General features: G+C 38.5%; 1 protein-coding gene across 7 annotated transcripts in view; it reads left to right on the top strand.

Annotated features, from left to right (window-relative positions):
* Positions 1–23,109, top strand: part of CORIN (corin, serine peptidase) — a 297,895-nt gene that overhangs the window by 68,387 nt on the left and 206,399 nt on the right. For 4 of the 7 annotated variants that reach the window (XM_060417074.1, XM_012179916.5, XM_042251371.2 and 1 more), the window contains one exon: positions 13,558–13,758. The exons of the other annotated variants lie outside the window; for them this stretch is intronic. In XM_060417074.1, coding sequence (XP_060273057.1) covers positions 13,558–13,758 — 201 coding nt within the window. The remainder of the gene's footprint in view (positions 1–13,557; positions 13,759–23,109) is intronic. 7 annotated transcript variants of the gene reach the window in all.

Here is a 23,109-nt window from a genome sequence, read left to right as displayed (position 1 = left end):
TTTAAACATTTTAATAACTTTATTAAAATATAATTTACATATCATACAATCCACCCATTAAAAGGTGTGTAATTCAGTAATTTTTAATATATTTACAGGTAAGTTCAGTCATCACCATAGTCAATTTTTGAACATTTTCATTGCCTCAAGAAGAAAATTTCTTCTCTCTTAGCTGTCTGTCACCCTTCCATTGTTCTGTGTCCCCTCTGCCCCAGCTCTAAGCAACCATTAATCTACTATATGTTTCCCCTTTCTGGACATTTCATATGACCATGTGTGGTTTTTGTGACTGGCTTCTTTCACCCCACGTAATATCTTCAGGGTTCATCCATGTTATTGTATGTATCAGTATTTCATTCCTATGGCCAAATAATATTCTGTTGTATGGATTTACCACATTTAAAAAATCTATCAATTGGTGGACATATTAGTTGTTTTCACCTTTTGACTATTATGAATAATGTTGCTCTGAACCTTCATGTACATAAAACAAGTTTTTATGTGTACATGTTTTCATTTCTCTTGGGCTTATCCCTAGGGGTACAATTTTTTAAAAATCACCTTATGAAATTAGGAAACTGACCAATTTGCAACCATTTCTTGGTACTATTCTAAGGTACATTTTTAAAGGTAACCTTTAGAAAGTGAGTGTTTTCTGGCACTGTCTTCAAAAGCATTCTTTTCATATGTTCTGAACCAGATGATTTCATATAGATACATTAAGTAATCTCTGCCCAGATAAACATTTCCTGTTTTATAACTGAGATGTTTACTGTTGTAGTGAGCAATAAAATCATTTTATATCTCTGTTTTAAAAAACCTCACTAGATTCTGCTTGCTTTTAAGAATGTTCTGTTTGATTTGAGTTTATAATTTGTGCTCTTTCAAAGTTTTGCAGTAATTTCCGGGTCTCTAAGAGATGCTGGAATGCCATGTACGAATAGCAGGAGCTTTGGCTTCAAAAGGTGAAGAGATGATAGTGAGAGGATTTTTGACTAGGAAAAGATAGTAAAAGCCTTATGCTAACAAACACAGATGCATTGTGCCTCTCTAATTTTGTCTGTTTGGGCTTCTGGCATGCATAAAATCAAGATGGCAAAGAGATTTCTGAAATAAGAGAGTTAGACTTCCTGAATAATTATTTCTGCAGCAGGCTGTGGAAAAGAGCAATAGCAAATTGTTTCTCTCCTCAACCCTTAAATTGAAGTTGGAGCTACAAAGGTTTTGTTCAGTTTAATTTATTATAGTTTAGACTAGAAAAGTTCAGTTTTCATTCCAATCCCAAAGAAAGGGAATGCCAAAGAATGCTCAAACTACTACACAATTGCACTCATCTCACACAATAGTAAAGTAATGCTCAAAATTGTCCAAGCCAGGCTTCAACAATATGTAAACTGTGAACTTCCAGATGTTCAAGCTGGTTTTAGAAAAGGCAGAGGAACCAGAGATCAAATTGGCAATATCCGCTGGATCATCAAAAAAGAAAGAGAGTTCCAAAATATATCTATTTCTGCTTTATTGACTATGCCAAAATCTTAGACTGTATGGATCACAACAAACTGTGGAAAATTCTGAAAGAGATGGGAATACTAGAACATCTGACCTGCCTCTTGAGAAATCTGTATGCAGGTCAGGAAGCAACAGTTAGAACTGGACATGGAACAACAGACTGGTTCCAAATAGGAAAAGGAGTACGTCAAGGCTGTATATTGTCACCCTGCTTATTTAACTTCTAAGCAGAGTACATCATGAGAAACGCTGGGCTGGAATAAGCACAAGCTGGAATCAAGATTGCCGGGAGAAATATCAGTAACCTCAGATATGCAGATGACACCACCCTTATGGCAGAAAATGAAGAGGAACTAAAGAGCCTCTTGATATGGTAAAAGAGGAGAGTGAAAAAGTTGGCTTAAAGCTAAACATTCAGAAAACTAAGATCATGGCATCTGGTCCCGTCACTTCATGTCCAGTAGATGGGTAAACAATGAAAACAGTGGCTGACTTTATTTTCTTGGGCTCCAAAATTACTGCAGATGGTGACTACAGCCATGAAATTAAAAGATGCTTGCTCCTTGGAAGAAAAGCTATGAACCAGCCTAGACAGTGTATTAAAAAGCTGAGACATTACTTTGCCAAAAAAGGTCTGTTTAATCAAAGCAATGGTTTTTCCAGTAGTCATGTATAGATGTGAGAGTTGGACCATAAAGAAGGATGAGCACCAAAGAATGATGATTTTGAAATGTGGTATTAGAGAAGACTCTTGAGAGTCCCTTGGACTGCAAGGAGACCAAACCAGTCCATCCTAAAGGAAATCTATCCTGAATATTCACTGGAAGGACTGATGCTGAAGCTGAAACTCCAATACTTTGGTCACCTGATGCAAAGAGTCAACTCATTAGAAAAGACCCTGATGCTGGGAAAAATTAACAGCAGGAGACGGGGACGACAGAGGATGAGACAGTTGGATGGCATCACTGACTCAGTGGACATGAGTTTGAGCAAGCTCTGGGAGATGGTGATGGACAGGGAAGCCTGGTGTGCTGTAGTCCATGGGGTGGCAAAGAGTCAGACATGACTGTGTGACTGAACAACACTCAAAAATTGGCCAAAATTGTTATCTCATTTTAACTCTAAAAGAACTGAAGTCTGTGTATTATGGCCATCCTTTTAGTAATCTCATATTCCATAACCCCATAACCCTATGAGAAAGCCATTGCCATAGTATAGTTTAATTGCCAATAAAGTAGCTAGGAAGAAATAAAGTTTATAGACTGCTGGATTTGTGATATGATGCCAAGTTTCACTTGACTCTTCTGCTTAGGCCTGAGAGCTACTTTCATTCCTCTTAAAAGAGCTTAAACTGGCAGTGGGCTGTGCTGCCATCACATGACTGCAGGAGTCAGCTTGTGCCATGAGATGCTTTATTAGAGCTTGAACCAATGCCTAACAAATTATTTATCAATAATATAGAAACATATTACATATGCAACACTTTAAGTAAAATTATATTGACATGTTGAGCAACATAGCATAAAATTGTAGGTATAATCTTATACTGTTCATTCCTTGAACAGGCATTTATTGAGTGACTGTTAAGTGCAAAGCAGTCTTCCCTGGTGACTCAGCCAGTAAAAAAATTTTCCTGCATTGTGGGTGACCTGGGTTCGACCCCTGGTTTGGAGAGATCCTCTGGAGAAGGGTGCCTGCTCCAATATTGTGGCCTGGAGAATTCCATGGACTATATAGTCCATGGGGTTGCAGAGTTGGACACGTGCACTTTTACTAAGTGCAAAGCGATAACCTATGGGTCTTGGACACAGCCCTGAATCAAGCTTCCTCCATGGGACTCCCAGTTCATTGAGGGAGGGGCACATAGAAAATGATCACATAATTGATTAATTATCACACAGGTAGCTCCTATGTGGGAAGAGACAGTTTTTCTGAGACAGGGTGTGAACCCAGCCTGAGAAGCCTTCGTTGATGGGGGAGCACTTTACCCATGACCTCAACCATGGGGATATCAGAGTAGGGGAGTGGATCTGGGTGGGGCTGTTAAAAGGTCCCTTTGACACTTGTCTGGAGAAAGGGTTGAAGTGGGTAGAGTATGTGACAGGGAGAAGAAATACAGTTATTACAAGAATCCTGCAGACATGGTGCTTTGGAATATGTTCTACACTGATTTTTGCAAAATTTATTCATCTCAATTTATTTCACTAAAATTAAGATCCCCAAAAAACTCTTTAAAATGCTCTTAACTTTTTCTTGCTAACAGCTGAAGACTTGGTTTCAAAGGTTTATCCATTCATCCACATCTAAAACAAACTGTTCTAGCCTTACGCTTATGAAGAATAGCCTAAGGCTACCATCCTAGTTTTCTCAAAACTACAAAAAAACCTATGTGGGGCCTATTAACTTTTTAATTTTTGTCACTCAGTGAAGAAGAAAGAAATTATCATGGATGTATAGGAAATATAAGTAGTCTGTTTTTCTTTTTTTAATTAATTAATTATTTTTACTTTACAACACTGTATTGGTTTTGCCATACATTGACATGAATCCGCCACAGGTGTACATGAGTTCCCAACTCTGAACCCCCCTCCCACCACCCTCCCCATATCATATCTCTGGGTCATCCCAGTGTACCAGCCCCAAGCATCCCGTATCCTGTATCAAACCTAGACTAGTGATTCATTTCTTACATGATAGTATACATGTTTCAATGCCATTCTCCCAAATCATCCCATCCTCTCCCTCTCCCACAGAGTCCAAAAGTCTGTTCTTTACATCTGTGTCTCTTTTGCTGTCTTGCATACAGGGTTATCATTACCATCTTTCTAAATTCCATATATATGCCTTAGTATACTGTATTGGTGTTTTTCTTTCTGGCTTACTTTACTCTGTATAATTGGCTCCAGTTTCATCCACCTCATTAGAACTGATTCAAATGTATTCTATTTAATGGCTGAGTAATACTCCATTATGTATATGTACCACAGCTTTCTTATCCATTCATCTGCTGATGGACATCTAGGTTGCTTCCATGTCCTGGCTATTATAAACAGTGCTGCAATGAACATTGGGGTACACGTGTCTCTTTCAATTCTGGTTTCCTTGGTGTGTATGCCCAGCAGTGGGATTGCTGGGTCATAAGGCAGTTCTATTTCCAGTTTTTTAAGGAATCTCCACACTGTTCTCCATAGTGGCTGTACTAGTTTGCATTCCCACCAACAGTGTAAGAGAGTTCCCTTTTCTCCACACACTCTCCAGCATTTATTGCTTATAGACTTTTGGATTGCAGCCATTCTGACTGGTGTGAAATAGTACCTCATTGTGGTCTTGACTTTCCTCTTCAAAAATTCTAGATGAGCTAGAGATCATTGGATTTAAATATAGTTTTTCTCTTACCAAATTTCTTAGCAGCTGTGGCTTTTACAAGAATTTGGAATCTGAACTTCGTAACGTACAATGTTGTGTTTTGAATATAATTTTAAAAGGGCAAACTGCTCAGATCCTTAGTCTTTTTCCACCAGAACCTTAAGATTTTCTATGCAGTTCTCAAATTTGAGAATATTTTTTTCTTTAATTCCTTGGGTCTGAGGTTATGTATAATGTATGATGTTTTGGAAAAGGCAGTCTAAAGTCTTGTATTCAGAGTTTAGTCAGTGGACCAGCAGCATCAGCATCACTTGGGAGTTTGTGTGAAATGCAAAATCTGGAATCTTGGGCCCCTCTCCAGACCTGCCATATTTACTTTCAAACAAGCTCCCCAGGTCATTTCTGTGCTTCATCCAGTCCTTAATCCACTGTAATCTGATTTTTCTTCTTTCTCTTCTTTTCATACTACTATATCTGTTCTGCCCCAGGGCCCCAATGTCCTTTCATTGAAAAGCAGCATTTGGAACCTGTGTGTGTTTGAACAAGACTTTGGAGAGCCTCTGTTTTCGCTCTGTGTTTACATCTGCTCACAGTGAGCATGCTCAGTTTTGACTACTCCTTTCTTCTTGAAATGCTCTTCTGCTTTGCCTGGATATTATCATTTCTAATTTTCTTTCTATTTCTGTCTGCTCTTTCTCTGTGTCCTTAAGCTCGTCCTTCTCTATGTGCTAAGTCACTTCAGTCATGTCCAAATCTTTGCGACTTGTAGCCCACCAGGCTCCTCTGTCAGTAGGATGCTCCAGGCAAGAATACTGGGTTCTTCCCAACCTAGGGATCGAACCCTCATCTCTTATGTCTCCTGCATTGGCAGGAGGGTTCTTCACCACTAGCACCACCTTTTTGTACCTAGCCAGTAAATTTGGGAGTGTCTACCTTAGCTCTCTTCTCACTTTGCACCTATACTTCTCTAGACAGTATCATGCTCTCCCATGACTTCTTTCATCATTCATGCATTCAACAAGTGTTTATTGAGGCCTACACTGGAGCCAAGCATTCTACTGTGTGCTTGAAATGCGGTCATGCATACTAAACCTTTTTAACTTTGAAGAGGCAGACAAGAAACAGCCAATTTCACTTGAGTGTGTTAGTGATATAAGCAGAGTGTGATCAGGGAAGCACATTTGTGGGGAAGTCTGGTAAGACCTTCTGGAGGAAATATTTAGATTGCTTTGGATTTAGATTTCTTTCCCCTTGTGTGTTTCATTGCATTTTACACTCAATGTATTCATAATAATTACAGTAACAAAAGTAAACTTATACGATGTCTATTTTTCATTCTCTATTATCTATTATATCAGTCAGGGCAGGCTATGCTATGCTGTGTAACAGAAATAATCATAATATATTAGTGGTTTATCAATGCTGAAAGTCAGTTTCTCTTTTGCAGCACATGCTTTACAAGATGGCAGGGGGGCTGTGCTCATTCAGGTCACTCAGGAACTAAATTGATGGACTAGCCATCATCTTGAACCTTGAGGTTATTGTGCCAGAGAGAAAGAGAAAGAGCCCTAGAGGGTTTTTTTTTTTAAGTATGTAATATGGCATCATTAATTATAATCACATTGCAGTACATTAAACCCCCAGAATATACTCATCTTATAACTAGAAGTCTGTACACTTTGATCAGCATCAAAGATGTCAAGAGACAAAGAATGAGGCCAGAGAATGTAACTCCAGCATGTGTCCTAGTAGAATGGGAGAAAGTTGAAAATATTTGATGAATAACTCAAATGACAATCATCCCACCTCGGTAAATATCTTCATTTACCCATAGCTCAAACTGGAAGCCTTTAAGGGACCTGTGACACTTTGTTAAGTTCTTATAATTTTGCCTCTGAAAGTTCTCTCTCAAATGTTCCCCTTGCCCTCACTGATTTTTGCCTTGGCTCAGTCCATCTTTTTTCCCTTGGGCTATTGCAGTAGCCTTCTAACTGTCTGCCAGACTTAGCCCCTTTAAGCATCACTGTTGTCTGAGTGGTCATTTTAACATTCTACCCCATTTAAGACCCTTCAGAAGTTCTCTATCATGACAAGATCAACTCCAAAGCTTTAACAAGAATACCCTTCACAGTCTGGCTCCACTTCCTTTGCTCCTGTCAGCTCCCTGTGTGCTAGCCATGTTTAGTTACTTACTACTCAGCTTTTGCATATTTTTCCCCTTGCTCTATCTAAAAAGTTCTCCATTCCTTAATGCGGGGAATTGTTTCCCCATAAATGCTTGGCTCAAACCTAGAAAATCCCTAGTTATCTTTTAAGATTCTCATGAAGGATCATTATCCCCTAAGAAATCTTTCCTGATTTTCCTAAATGGAGTCTCAGCTTCTTCTCTAATTTTTGTCAACAGATTGTCATACGCATATCATTCTCAAAGCATTTGTATCATGGTCTGTATTTTTACATACATATCTGTCTTCTTCAGCTCATCTGTAAACATCTTGATGAAAACCTCTAACTAAAGTTTTTAATTTGCTTTCAGTAGAGAGTAAATACATAGCTCCTGGAACATAGAAAATGCATGCTTGTGCTCAGTCCTTAAGTCCTGTCTGACTCCTAGAGACCCCATGGACTGTAGCCCACCAGGCTCCTCTGTCTACAGGATTTCCCAGGCAAGAATACTGGAGTGGGTTGTCTCCTCTTCCAGGGGATCTTCCCAATCCAGGGATCAAGCCTGCATTGGCAGGCAGATTCTTTACCCCTGAGCCATAAATGTATTACCACATGACTAGAGATATAAATGTATTACCACATGACTAGAAATGTTAAAGCTGAAGCTCTAATACTTTGGCCACTTGATGTGAATAGCTGACTCTTTGGAAAAGACCCTGATGCTGGGAAAGATTGAAGGCAGGAGGAGAAAGGGACAACAGAGGATGAGACGGTTGGATGGCATCACCAACACAATGGAGATGAGTTTGAGAAAACTCTGGGAGATGACAGACAGGGAAGCCTGGCATGCTGCAGTCCATGGGGTCACAAAGAGTTGGACATGACTGGGTGACTGAACAATAAGAAATATAAAGATGGGGAGTTTATTTCAAACTCATAGGAAGATAAACTTCTTACATGCCCACGATGGTTGAGTTTTTTAACTTGTATACCTTGTCCAAAGTGAAAAGCATGTGTGACTCTCTGATTATGGGTATATATCTTATCCCAACTCAATTCTTGGGCTAAGTTAATGTAAGCTTCAGTTTCCTTCTCTCTGAAACTTCATCAAGAAGGGTTAATTATAGCATAATCATAGGATTGTTGGAAGTCTAACTAGTAAAGATACTTAGTCTAGTGCTTATATTAGTTTTGTATTGCTGCTGTAATATTAATGCTGTAATGAAGCTTAAAATAACACAAACGTAGTAGCTTAGAGTTATAGAGGATTGTTGGAAGTCTAACTAGTAAAGACTAGTTATCATAGGATTGTTGGAAGTCTAATTAGTAAAGATACTTAGTCTGCTGCTGCTGCTGCTGCTGTTAAGTCGCTCCAGTCGTGTCCGACTCTGTGCAACCCCATAGATGGCAACCCACCAGGCTCCCCCATCCCTGGGATTCTCCAGGCAAGAACACTGTATTAGCTTTGTATTGCTGCTGTAATATTACTGCTGTAATGAAGCTTAAAATAACACAAATGTAGTAGCTTAGAGTTATAGAGGTCAGAAGCACAAAATAGGCCTCATGGGGTTAAAATTAAGGTGTTGGTAGGCGACTCTGGGAACCAGTCTGTTTTCTGCCTTTTCCAGCTTCTAGAGTCTTCCTACATTCCTTGGTTTGTGGCCCCCTTGCCATCTTCATAATGAGCAATGGCTCATTGAGTCTTTCTCACACTGTTATAGCTCTGACATGCACTTTCTTACCTTCTTCTGTTTATAAGGACCCAGTGAGTACCTTCATCTAGATAGTCTAGGATAATTTCTCCATCTCAGACTCCATAACTTACATTTGCAACCCCTTTTGCCATGCAAGGAGTGTGAAGTAACCTATGCCCAGGTTCTGGGACTTGGGATGTGGACATCTCTGGGGGAGCATCATTTTGGCTGCCACAGTGCTCAATCTACTAGATGTTTCGATAAGTGATCAGTAACGCTTGGTTTTTACTATTGGAATTGGAGACCATTTCTTAAACATTGTGCTTCCCAGGTGGCTTAGTGGAAAGAATCCACTGCCAGTACAGGAGATGCAGGTTTGATCCCTGAGTCCTAAAGATCCCCTGGAGGAGGAAATGGCAATCCACTCCCCTATTCTTGCCTGGAGAATCCCATGGACAGAGGAGTATGGCAGGCTATAGTCCATGGGGTTGCAAAGATTCGGACATGACTGAGCGTCTGAATGCTCCTGCTGCTATTGCTAAGTCGCTTCAGTCATGTCCGACTCTGTGCCACCCCATAGACAGCAGCCCACCAGTCTTCCCCGTCCCTGGGATTTTCCAGGCAAGAACAATGGAGCAGATTGCCATTTTCTTCTCCAATGCATGAAAGTGAAAAGTGAAAGTGAAGTCACTCAGTCGTGTCCGACTCTTAGCGACCCCATGGACTGCAGCCTACCAGGCTCCTCCATCCATGGGATTTTCCAGCAAGAGTACTGGAGTGGGGTACCATTACCTTCTCCCTAAATGCTTCTAAACATTGTTAAATAGAACTGTGTTATAGCTGAAACAACACTTTTGCAACATACAACCCTGATACAGTGTGGCCTTCTATTAATAACTTAGCATGAAAGGGCCACAGTTATTTTATTCTAAAATAGGGTTAAGCAATACACTTTTGAAAATTTCCGTAGCCATTTTATTATGCTGGGATATATTTAAAGTAAAAAGAAATTGGCATTTATTTATAAGTACCTTATTGCCCTAAGGGGGCTTCCCTAATTTGTCAGTTGGTAAATAATCTACCTGCAATGCAGGAGTCTCTGATTTGATTCCTGGGTTGGGAAGATCTGCTGGAGAAGCGATAGGCTAGTCATTCCAGTATGCTTGGGCTTCCCTTGTGGCTCAGTTGGTAAAGAATCCGCCTGCAGTGTAGGAGACCTGGGTTTGATCCCTAGGTTGGGAAGATCCCCTGAAGGGAAGGCTTACCAACTCCAGTATCCTGGCTTAGAGAATTGCATGGACTATATAGTCCATGGGGTCGCAAAGAGTTGGACTCGACTGAGCAACTTTCACTTATAGCCCTAAAAAAGACTATTTTACTTTTATTACTATTACTGTGCAGTAATGACTAACAGTTACTGAGAACTTACTATGTGCCAGGAACTGTTCCAACTGTTTATGTGTGTATTGACTAATACAGCCCACTGAGGGGAGATGCTGTTACTTTCCTTATTTTGCATCAGTTGAGACTTTGCTCAGAGTTTCAGGGCTGGTGAGTACTAGTGATGGGATTTTAACTCAGGTGTTCAGGCTTTAGAACCTATACTTTTAACCACAGCACTATAAAAATAAGAATGTGGAGAAGGATGTGGCAACACTTGATGAGTGAACACTCTACTCCGGACTAATAACTCATAGCTTTTTTATAGCTCATCATGGTATAGCTTGAGAGTGTTTAGTCTTATTGAATTCTGTTTTCTGTGCTTTGGAAAAAAATGCATAATAGAGGGCCAACTGTGAGTTGAGAGTTAGTCAGTTTCCAGAGATGCTTGAAAATATTGTCTAGTGAGTTCAGGCTTTTAAAGACAGGTCCTTTAAGCGTGTTGTCTCCGTCTGTTGTCTTTCTCTCAAAAATATAGTTTAAGGACATTAGCTGCAGCTACTATCATATATCATGTGTTATCTTTTTTCTTCTGTCAACTTGCTTTGATGTAGAGAGTTTAAGAGCTAGGAATCTGCCTTTTTTTTTTTTTGAAAGTTGTTATTTAAGTCAGTGTTTCCTGAAAAAGTCCGTGTTTGCTGCTGCTGCTGCTAAGTTGCGTCAGTCGTGTCCAACTCCATGTGACCCCAGAGATGGCAGCCCACCAGGCTCCCCCATCCCTGGGATTCTCCAGGCAAGAACACTAGTGTGGGCTGCCATTTCCTTCTCCAATGCATGAAAGTGAAAAGTGAAAGGGAAGTAGCTCAGTCGTGTCCGATTCCTAATGACCCCATGGACTGCCGCCTACCAGGCTCCTCCGTCCATGGAATTTTCCAGGCAAGAGTACTGGAGTGGGGTGCCATTGCCTTCTCCAAGTCAGTGTTTACAGAATATTTTAGAGTAAACATGTTATTAACACTTTCAATACTGTTGCTAGGTGAAAAACTTAAAGATGATTAATAAAGCCAGTCATTACAAACAAAATGGTAAGAACAACTGTTGAAGTATTTTGCATGATAAGGAACCCGATTTAAATGCATCACACAAGGATATGACTGAGGAACTGGCATGTGTTCAAACTGTGTTAACAAAGATGGATACTGATCATAGGGTTAGTGCAATAAGCAAATTGACTTTATGGACCTTATATATTCATTACAGCTGCATTAGTGGAAATGAAAAGTTATGTGCAAGAACATCTCTTTATGCCAAAATTAGTAAAGAAGAGAGCAAACTAGTACATTAGAAATAAAATTGTATCTAATTAATTAGTAACTTTTTTTGCATGAATGTAATACATATTTTATAGTGATCAAGTCTATTGTATACATTTTGATTTACAGTAAATTCTAAATCACTTTGAAAATCAAAATCAGTTAAATGAAGTCTTTTCTTTCACCTACTGCATTTAATATTTACTCGTAATCACAGTTTGGGGAGTGTGTTACCTGCACCACATGGTCATGATTTAGCTTTTACGCTCCACTGTTTTATTTAGAGTCCTTTGGCAGATGAAACTGTTGACCTTAGTTAGCTAGAAAACAGCTGCTTTTCTATTTTGATTTAAGTTAATGTTTTCCAAGTGTCAAGCACATGTAGAGAAATTTTTTCCATAGACTGATATTAAACATTTTATTTATATTTCTTTTATTTTTAATGGTCCATGAGCTGTTTAGAAAAGTGAGAGCCAGTTAGAGCATTCACTGTAAATGCTTTTGGGAAAAAAAAAAACTCCCTTGGGTATTAGTATAATGGATCAATATCACATTCATTTATTTTAGTGGTATACTCAATCAGAGTGCTGTATTCTGGAAACACTCTGTTGTCTATTTTGACTATGGTAAAAATACATGATCTCTTTCAAAGTTTTCAGATTGTCTGCCTAAAGCCAATGCTAGAGGATTCCCAACAATCTTAGGTTGGGCTCTTTTTTTTTGTTCATGAATAAATACCTTGAGAAAGTTGATAATCTTACTTTAATGCCTTTTTCTTATAATCATGTTTTGTAGCTTCTGGTCAAAGACAAAGATGACTTAGTTTCTTTTAGTTTTGTTGGAATTGCAGTTATTTTTTGGATTTCAATAAGTCTTGGCAAATTTTGAGTCCTCTTATTTTTAGTATCTACTGTGTGTAGTTCATTGAAAGCTAGTGTCAAATGTGGAGAAATAGAAGGCTGGAGGTATGCTGGTGCTCTTGTCCTCTGTGGCAGGTAGAGATGGAGAGCTCTGTGTGCTGGGTACTGCTAAGCTGCTAAGTCACTTCAGTCGTGTCCAACTCTGTGCGACCCCACAGACGGCAGTCCACCAGGCTCCCCCGTCCCTGGGGTTCTCCAGGCAAGAACACTGGAGTGGGTTGCCATTTCCTTCTCCAATGCATGAAAGTGAAGAGTGAAAGTGAAGTCGCTCAGTCGTGTCCGACTCTTAGCGACCCCATGGACTGCAGCCCACCAGACTCCTCCATTCATGTGATTTTCCAGGCAAGAGTACTGGAGTGGGGTGCCATTGCCTTCTCTGGTGCTGGGTACAGAGTAGCATAAGATGATGTGTGAAATTGAAACACCATGATAGCAGGAAGGAAACACTAAGTTCCCCATGTTTTATTTGTGGCGAGTCCCAGGTGAGGTGGGCACTAGGAAACCTGGGTGGAGACTCTAGTTTCTAAACCTTTAGCTCTTGAGAAGCGATAGTCTCCTCACAGGGTTATGTGATTTATGGTAGAAGAGATTATGCTTGTCCCAGTGATGTGGGTGGATTTGCTGGCCATCATCTTTCTCTTTGTTTGCCCAAGAGGGCAGCTCTAGATTTTTCCTAATTTTTTTTTAAATAAATACTTCTAATAATGCCGACTAAGGTCCGTCTAGTCAAGGCTATGGTTTTTCCAGTGGTCATGTATGGATGTGAGAGCTGGACTGTGAAGAAAGCTGAGCACCGAAGAATTGATGCTTTTGAAGTGTGGTGTTGGAGAAGACTCTTGAGAGTCCCTTGGACTGCAAGGAGATCCAACCAGTCCATTCTGAAGGAGATCAACCCTGGGATTTCTTTGGAAGGAATGATGCTAAAGCTGAAACTCCAATACTTTGGCCACTTCATGGGAAGAGTTGACTCATTGGAAAAGACTCTGATGCTGGGAGGGATTGAGGGCAGGAGGAGAATGGGACGACAGAGGATGAGATGGCTGGATGGCATCACTGACTCGATGGACATGAATCTGAGTGAACTCCGGGAGTTGGTGATGGACAGGGAGACCTGGCGTGCTGCGATTCATGGGGTCGCAGAGTCGGACACGACTGAGAGACTGAACTGAACTGAATAACGTCTTAAAATATCTTTTTTTGATCTTTCAGGAACATTAAAAAAGGCCTATTTTAAATCAAATGGGAGTGAACCTTTGGTCACTGATAGTAAAGTCCACGTGTCTGATGTTATTCTTAATACAATTCATAATGACGAGAGCACTGTGACATCTGCTGCCCATCCCACCCAACACATTCCGGCCTGGACTATGGATGCTTCTCTCTCAGCAGACCAGAATCACAGGAACACAAGTAAGTCTGAAGGTGTTGAATGCCTGGGCCCTTTAATGTCTGTGGAATCCACAGGTAGATTTTTGAAGCATGGTGACTGATGCTGTTAATTCACAGTCCCTTACTGGTCAAACAGGAAAAGCTCTGCTCCCTTATCTGGCAAGCATAGCTGAGTGTCCTCTTTCTAAACATGAAATACCATCAGTTCAGCCATCCAGATAGGGGACAGAAGCAAGAAATAAAAATGTACCAGTGCCATTCAATGTTTCTGAAGCATAAAAATCTATGCCGCTTGAATTAGTATAATGGTGTTGATTTTATCACCTCTGAATGCTTGTGCCTCTGCTTTAAAGTTTTAGGTTACTTATGTTGAGATGGTTAAATTAATAAGTAAATTAAGTTACTTATTTTGTTATTGGTACCTTGTGGCAGGTAGCCCAATTCTATGGTTCTAGGTATTTTCACTGTCAGCATCTTTGCCTTAGACGTCTTTGCTACAAACATTTCTGCCTCCTAATTAATTGGTTGTAAGTTAATTTTGTCATAAAAGATAATGAAAAATAAAGGACATTTGAAAAGATTTAATGAAACAAATTAACAAAATTTTAAAAACTTCATGGCTAAATAAAAAAATTTTGAATACGTTTGAAACGTGTAGATTCATGGTGATGCAGCACAAATAACTGATTTTGTGAGTTGTACCTGGTCTTCAAAGTCTTCTGTTTATAATATTTTTATACACTATTTTTTTTGCATGATCATTTCTCTTCACTTGGCCTTGGGCTTTTCCTTCTTTGCTAAAATTTGTCCCTTCATTAAGAGAGGCATCAGTCTCCAAATCCTAGGATGTGCTTTTGTAACTGAGTTCTGTATTGCATTGTGACAGTCTTCTACAGTGTTGTATGTTCTTGGCATATTGTCACATGTTTGTTGATAGACTTTCTGAAGTTCTATGGAAAATGTGGGTTCAACTCTGCGCCACTGAGGTCCTCAGCCTCCTTCTCCTCCAGTGTAGTGTGTTTCAAAATAAGAAACCATCTTGAAGCAAATCATTGTCTTCTCTCAGCTCAGTAAAGCTATCAATATCATCTCTAGCTGAAAGAAATGCTAACACATTTCACTTCGTTGAAAGCAAACTGTCAGGCCCCAAATTGTCAACCATTAGTTTATCTTTCATTGCAAAATTGCCATACAGTCAGTCAGTTACATGGTGAAAATGTCTGCGACAGAGATGCTTATAGTGAGAAAACCAGGCACACGGTTCTGTGATAGAATGCCAAGGAATTTGAGGGTTATCCACTCATCTGTTTTCCAGGTTGTCTATATGTTCTTTCTTGTTTCCCTGTTTTCTCAGCTGTGAGATCTATTTTACTTATTGACTGACGAATAATCATACCTTGAGGAAAATGGCATGTGCAGAACTTCTATTTGAGGACAGATGGAGGTATTTGTCAGTTATTCCAGAGAAAGAGCTGGGAGGGAGAGAGGGAAGACAGAAAGTGTGGAGTTGGGTCTGAGATGGTGGCAGATGATATGCTCTGGAATGTAACTCTGTCCCTCTCTAGTTCTTTCAGGAAAGTTCCTAAACTTCTATAATGCTAGTGGGAGGGGATTAGTTAGGAAATGACCCAGTCAGTACTCATACATCATAATCAGAGCTCAGTCACTGGTAAAAGGTTTCGCTGCAATGGTCTTGATTCTTACTTTCTGCCTCCTAAAACAATGTTGTGTGATTGATAAAACCCATTCATCCCTGATCACTTTCCTGTTTGTTACTACCTCTTTCATCAAAACCTTCAGGGGAGAATCATATCTTGGGTCTAGGAAAGAGTATTTATTTTCATTCTGAGCCAGGAAGGGAAGGATTAAACTGACTGTTAAGCTATCACAGTATAAGTTTGCCAGCATCTGAAGAAAAGCAGGATTATTTTGTTTCTCTAACCCCAAAGAGTCAGAATATTTGGATTCTACAGAGCACCAATAGAAGTTAACTGTTTCCTATGCTTTGTGTTCACCAGTGATTCCTGCAGATTCATATTCATTACCTGACAGTAATACTGCAAACCCAAATTATGCCAGGTAAATTGTATTTTTCTCATGAGTTTAATTTTAAAATTTTGAATATTTTGGTCATGACTTAAGCACCTCATTATTCTTAGTACTGTGGTTTTCAACAGAAGGACAGAAGTAATTTAAGCAAAAGTTCAGTCCAGTTAATGTGGTTGTAATTATAGTAATTGGTATTTTGAAAGTTCCATCATTGTTAACATTCAAATAGAGGTGACAAACACATACCCTGAAGAGTAAAGAAATATATAGTCTCGTCCTTGTTGCTCAGTTTGGAAATCTGATGGGAGTCTGTTTGACTCATTTTCTCGTCCTATGGCTGGAACATTGCTTGAGAATATGAACATAATTGACATGTAAAGGAAATCCAGGTGAAATTAAAATGCTTAATTTGAGAAAGGTCAACACCTTTGAATATGTGTCATTCTGTGTTCTTAAATGTATTTGATTGTTAGCCTTGAGCTTTATTGTCTGATCATAAAGACTCTCAGTAGACTGTCTATATTAACTAAAATTATTTACTGTAAGGGATTTGACAGTTTATCATGCATTTCAATAATATTGCTAGCCTGTGAGTATTGAGCTTTGGACAGTTTTGGGGGCATGTTTGAATATTTTCTCTGTGGTTATTTTTTAAAAAAATTTTATTGAAGTATAATTGATTTACAATGTGTTAATTTCTGCTGTACAGCAAAGTAATTCAGTTATACATATATATACATGCTTTTCCATATTCTTTTCTATTATGGTTTGCCATAAGGGTATTGAACGTAGTTCCCTGTGTTATACAATAGGACCTTGTTTATCTCTCTGTGGCCCTTATAATTAATAAGGTATACAGGACAGAAATATACACCATTTTTCAAGATATGAAATTGAGGCTTAGGGAAATCAAGTTGACGTATCCAGTGTCACTTGTTTACAAGTCAGTAACCATGGAATTGGGATTCAGATCTTGGGGCTCCTGGACCAGTGTTCTTTCAAGAATATCATGCTTCCTTATTTAATTTCACTGCTTTCTTCGCAATAGCAGGAGCATTTCTGAGCAAATTTTAAGCTCTAGGAGAGTAGAGAAAGTAATCTGCTTTGTTTACCGCTTTATTGCCTGTGCTCAATAAACTATTTTTTGAATGAATGAATAAACTACAGTCACTTCAAAAATTTAATACCTGATTACATTTATTGGTAATGCCTAATCACCCTTCTGTATTTGGTATCTGTTTAGTCAGTTTTACCTAAAGTATCATTTAATGCTGTGTATCTCTATTAACACAGCAGAGAGTTTCCTTTTATTCCTTTAAAAAATTATCCTCTAATTGAAAGTCCTTTTAAATTTCTGGCACATGTAAAAGCTATTTGAATCCACTTCAGTCCAAAAATACAGTGGCAAGACATTCTGTCCTATCCAATATCCTGGGTAGAAAAACAAGGGGAGAACTCCTGAAAAAGTACCAGGAAATAGCCTTTCCTAAAGACATTTTCTTTTGGGGGTCCTTAGTATTATACCAAAGCATAGAATACTGCAGTTTGTAAAATTTAACCAGAATACCTCCTATGTTATGCTATGCAGCAGAGTTGGGCTTTGTAAATGTGAAATAGGCCTTGTGTGACATCTGTTACATTTGGAGTTTCATCAGTTGCGTTTTGAAAATCAGTTTAAATATAGAAAAGTAAAAGGCCCACAGTTATCTTTCATGCTATATTTCAGCAAGGGATTTTTCTAGATTGCGTTCTGTATGTGGATTTTTATTTTCATCTTTTCTACTTATATATATAAGATTTAAATAATATAAATATAAATATCCTTATAAATATTTAAGCAGGATATATTGAGTTTTAAGGAAAGGGAAAACTCTTTTACCAACCAAAAGCATTTGGGTTTAACCCAGCATTTGGGTTAAAAGTAATATGGCACAAAATAAAATAACCTATAAGCTCTAATCAGGAATTAGTGACAAGAGTGGGCTAATGTGCTGAAAGCGTATTTTGTTCTCTTAGTGAACTTTTTGTTGTGTGTGCGCTAAGTCACTTCAGATGTGTCTGACTCTTTGTAATCCCATAGACTGTAGCCCGCTAGGCGCCTCTGTCCATGGGATTCTCCAAGCAAAGATACTGGAGTGGGGTGCCGTTTCCTCCTCCAGGGGATCTTCCCAACCCAGGAATTGAACCTGTATCTCTTATGTCTCCCGCATTGGCAGGCGGGTTCTTTACCACTAGTACCACCAGGGAAGCCCACTGTTACCTGCTCCTAAATCTTCTGTATCAGGTGAAAAATCATCATACTTCTCATTCACTTAGAAAAAAAGCTTTTTTGAGATATAATCCACATACCATAAAATTTGACCTCTACTATATATAAATAAGGTTTTTTTTTTTTTCCCATGTCAATTGGCTTGTGGGATCTTGGTTCTCCAATGAGGGACTGAATCTGGGCCGTGGCAGTGAGAGTACTGAGTCCTAATCACTGGACTGCCAGGGAGTTCCTAATAACTGCATATTTTAAAAATGTATTCACAGATTTGTGCAACTACCACCACCACCTAATTTTAGAATATTTTCATCACTGCAAAAAGAGATGCTGTATCCATTATTGCCCATTTCTCCTCTTCCTCAGCCTGTATCCAAAATTAATCTACTTTTTGTCTATTGATATGCCTGTTCTGAATATTTCATTTAAAGGGCATCATGAAATAAATATGTGGTTTTGTGACTGATGTCTCATATTTTTCCTGGATATGGGCACAGCCCTGGCCTTCTAGTTTTTCAGGGAATACGTCAGAGCTTTTCAAAGGCCCCTTCAAACATCTCATTCCCTAGTTTTTCCTTTGAAGTATTTTGGTCAATCTCTTATTTCTAACAGGTATCCTTGCTGAAGGTAACTATGATGTTAAACGATTACCATAGATTGTTTTCAACAAGTACCCTGGGAATGGAAATGTTTGTGAAGAGAAAGCTCTGAGTTAAATCAAATAAAGACAAGTGCTGAGCATGAATCCTTTTCAGGGAGCTTCTAAACAAGTTGAATGGTGACAGTTCTCTGGAGACAGCTTTTTGGGGAGCTTCAAACTCATTCTTCCCCCTCCATTTCCTTCTAGTTTGCTGGTTTTCATAGTTACCAGGGTTGAGAAGCCGTTGGTTTTCAAGGCCTCTGTGGACCTGAGGAGAGGGTGATGTGAATAGGGCAAGTTGAAATGCTACGAAGTTCTTGGTTCTCACTGTGATTCCACCATTTTTCTTGAAACAAATGTTCCTCTAATTAAGGCAGACCTTTAGTTAAATTCCAAAGTTCTGAAAAATATGATTATTGACATTTTTCCCAGTGTTTTTATTGCTTTTATGGAGAAACAGATTTTTGGAGGATCTTACTGTGCCGTTCTGGAAGTGTTTCCTAACCCTGCTTTTATCTTCCTTATCTACCTTATTGCTTCTTTTGCATTTCCTCCAACATTGACAGTTAATTTTTCTTCTTTTTATGATGAATAAGTATAATCACATTATATATTATTTTAAAATGGAAGATTTTTTTCTTCCCCTTTTTTGAATAAATCACTTCATTTCTTCTTCCTTTGGCATCATATTACCCTATTTCTGCCCACAGTTAGCCCATGTTACCCTAGTGTATATGATTTTGTGGTTTTCTCTATGCTCATACAGTCATATAAACATATATACCTAAATGTGTATACAGAATAACATATACACTGGAGTGTTTCTGTCTTGAGAAATGGAATATTTCCTGCCATATCAGTAAACAAAGGATGTCACTGTCATCAGTGATTGCAGCCACCACCCCTGGTGAGTTGGTGAGCCCTGAAGGAACTCAGGAAGGAACGAATACCTGCCACCTAGCAACTATGAGACTGTAGCCACTCCGTACAGTGAGCCCTGAGGAAACACAGGATGTGAAAACACAGGATACCAGCCCCATATAGGTGAGGTGCATGTGAAAGAAATGATTTCGGTGAGCCCAGACTCTTGCATTTTCTCATACATAGAAAAGCACTAAATTCCTTAACTAGACATCTGGTTTTCTTTAATTAACAATAATCTTTTGACATTTAGACTACCTGCTCTTTGTTGGAAAACTCCTATATAATGCTGAGTCAGACATGACTGAGCAGCTAACACTTTCATGCTTCTTCACCTCCTCACCTCGTCAGAGCAGTTCTATTAGAGTTACTTGAGATGTTACCTCCTGGGCTTGAAGTCCTAAAAATTCTTGCCAAATAAAACATAGCTTTCAACTTTTAGGTTGTGAATATTTTTTAAGTCTAACTCATTTTTGTTTTTCAGAAAATGAGGTCACATTTATTACATACAATTTTATATATAATGTTTTTCTCACTCAAGAATACTTCATGTAGGACTTCCCTAGTGGTCCAGGGGTTAAGAATCTCTCTGCCAATGCAGAGGACACGGGTTTGATCCCTGGTCTGGAAAGATTCCACATGCCACAGTGGCCCTAAGCCTGTGCACCGCAACTGCTGAGCCCATGCTCTAGAGCCCATTCTTCACAATAAGAGAAGCTGCCACAATGAGAAGCCTGTGCACCACAACTAGAGGGTAGCCCCAGTGCAGCAACAAAGACCCAGCACAGCCAAATAAAATAACTTTAAAAAAAAAAGAATATTTGATGTAAGTATCTCCAAGACAGTGATTTAGCTCTAATTCATTATTACAATGATTGAATGACATTCTGTACTGGCATTACACCATAATTTATTTCAACCATTCTCCTAACAGTGATATTCACCTTATATACATATTTTTCTCTTCAATGAACTATATAGTCTCTCTTCTGAAGATAAAATGACTTGGATCATGACAGTGAAACAACAGTGATTTATTAACACTGATAACTGTACCAAAACGCCCTAAACACGCACTCTGAATTTGCTGAGTGTAGAAAGTTTATACACCAATCAAAAACCTTAAGCCTATTCTTTCTTCGAGTTTTCTGTTTTTAACACAGTATTAGCTTGAAAGTGAGTTCTGCAAGAGTATGAAGCTAAGAGAATCAGAGCAAGATCTGAAATTATACTTGGATGACTGTATCAGGAAGCTATCCAAATGGGTAATAAGGGGAGGGGGGTGTCTAATTAGACATCTGAAATCACATAAAGTCCCTTCTCCTTTTCCCTTGACATTTTCTAATCCAGCCAGAGTGGAATCCTGGATGTCTTCTTTATATTCGTTGGAGGTCATTTTTGCTGTCCTTAGAGTCAGGTACCCGTCTCTATAGATTACTGACTGTAGGTTATTGTGCAGTTTGGAGGGGGAATCTGTGCTTATATGTAAATATGGATGGGTCAATGGCTTATCATTGTTCTGTTGTTTCTTGGACAGTATTTCTCTACCTGGGGCCTGAGGAACCTCATATGTTTTCTGGGGGATCAAAGAATTCTCTATAAGAATTTCTTAAATGTAGCCTTCTATTTCAATGATAAAAAGTAGTTAATGTACACCTATTCTTGATAACCTGGATAACTGTCTTATAACAAGTACTGATATGAAATTTTGGTGCCTGTATTTGAGTTTCTATTTATGATAAAGTTTCTGCTAAGCTTTATTTCTTAGACATTTGTCCAGCCATTAAGAAAGGAACAGAGGCAGGTTTGAGAGTCTTCTCAATGGCGGAACTAAAGTATATACTGGCATGTTGTACAAAGGATGTCTTTGTGGCAGTTAAAATAGAGGAAAACTGACTTACTCAGTGGGGATACATGGTAGCATAAGCTTCCTAAATATAGGAGAACTTGTGCTTTAGGAGTTAGCACCATATTCATAGTGTTTTAGCAGAGCTGTTGCTGCTGCTGCTAAGTTGCTTCAGTTGTGTCCGACTGTGCGACCCCATAAATGGCAGCCCACCAGGCTCCCCCGTCCCTGGGATTCTCCAGGCAAGAACACTGGAGTGGGTTGCCATTTTCTTCTCCAATGCATGAAAGTGAAAAGTGAAAGTGAAGTCACTCAGTTGTGTCCGACTCTTCACGATCCCATTGATTGCAGCCCACCAGGCTCCTCTATCCATGGGATTTTCGAGGCAAGAGTACTGGAATGGGGTGCCATCACCTTCTCCTTTAGCAGAGCACTGTTAACATTAATTCATTAATGTAATTAACTTAAATCTTACTAGTTTTGTAGTTTCATTTCTATTTAATTTATATATATTGACTTTATTGCATGTTAGATCTATATGTATAAAAGGGTTTATATTTAATTTTTACCTGCATAACTTTCTCTCTGTGAAAAAGCCTGTACAATTCTTCAACTTGTGAGATACTGATTTAGGGTACCTGAATTCTTGCTGTTCATGACATATTCTCCGGAAAAGCAGTGATACTCTGCAGCAGAGCTTCTTAACATTTTTGTGCCAGGGACTCCTTTGACAATCTGGTCAAGCTTATAGTTGCTTTCTCAGATAATTTTTTGATGCTTAAAGCATACCACACATAATCATAAAGAAAAACAATCTTATGAAAATCTAGTTATCAAAATATAAATATAAATTCATAATATAGTAATACATGTATTTATTTTTTAACACATTAAATAATGATATCTAGCCTAGGTCAGATATCTGTAATTTTATAACAGTTATTGGATGAGCATACATAATACTTTGAAATGTCTGTAATAAGTCTATGTTGATATGAAAACAGTTATGATGTCTAATTTGTTTTTCTGATTGTTATCTACATTGATAATTTAAGTAAGCTAAATTTCATTTGAAGCTTATTGGAAATAGAGATAATATTTTTCTCCTGTCCAATTTCTTCATAGACAGCAATTCTCTTCTAACTGAAATATAGTTGTTTTTTAATATCGTTTAAGGTGTACAGCAAAGTGATTTGGTTGTATATATATATGTATGTAAATATATATATATTCTTTTTGATCCTTTTCTATTATAATTCATTATGTTATAGAATATAGTTGCCTGTGTTATACAGTAAATCCTTCTTTATTTATATATGGGAGTGTGCACCTGTTAATCCTATACTCCCAGTTTATCCCCCTACCCCTTCCCCTTTGGTAACCATATGCTTCTTTTCTATGTCTGTGGATCTGTTTCTGTTTTATAAATAAGTTCATTTGTAATATTATTAGATTCTACATATAAGTGATATATAATATTATCTTAGTCTGACTTACTTTATTTCGTATGATAATCTCTAGGTCCATTCATGTTGCTTCAAATAACATTACTTCATTCTTTTTTATGTCTGAATAATATTCCACTGTATATATATGTGTGTGTATGTGTGTGGGTGTATATATATATATATTATATATATATCACATCTT

The sequence above is a fragment of the Ovis aries genome, chromosome 6 (genome assembly GCF_016772045.2).
Source record: "Ovis aries strain OAR_USU_Benz2616 breed Rambouillet chromosome 6, ARS-UI_Ramb_v3.0, whole genome shotgun sequence".
NCBI lineage: Eukaryota > Metazoa > Chordata > Mammalia > Artiodactyla > Bovidae > Ovis > Ovis aries.
The sequence above is the reverse complement of the archived record's forward strand: the minus strand, read 5'-3'. Positions and strand labels throughout refer to the sequence as shown.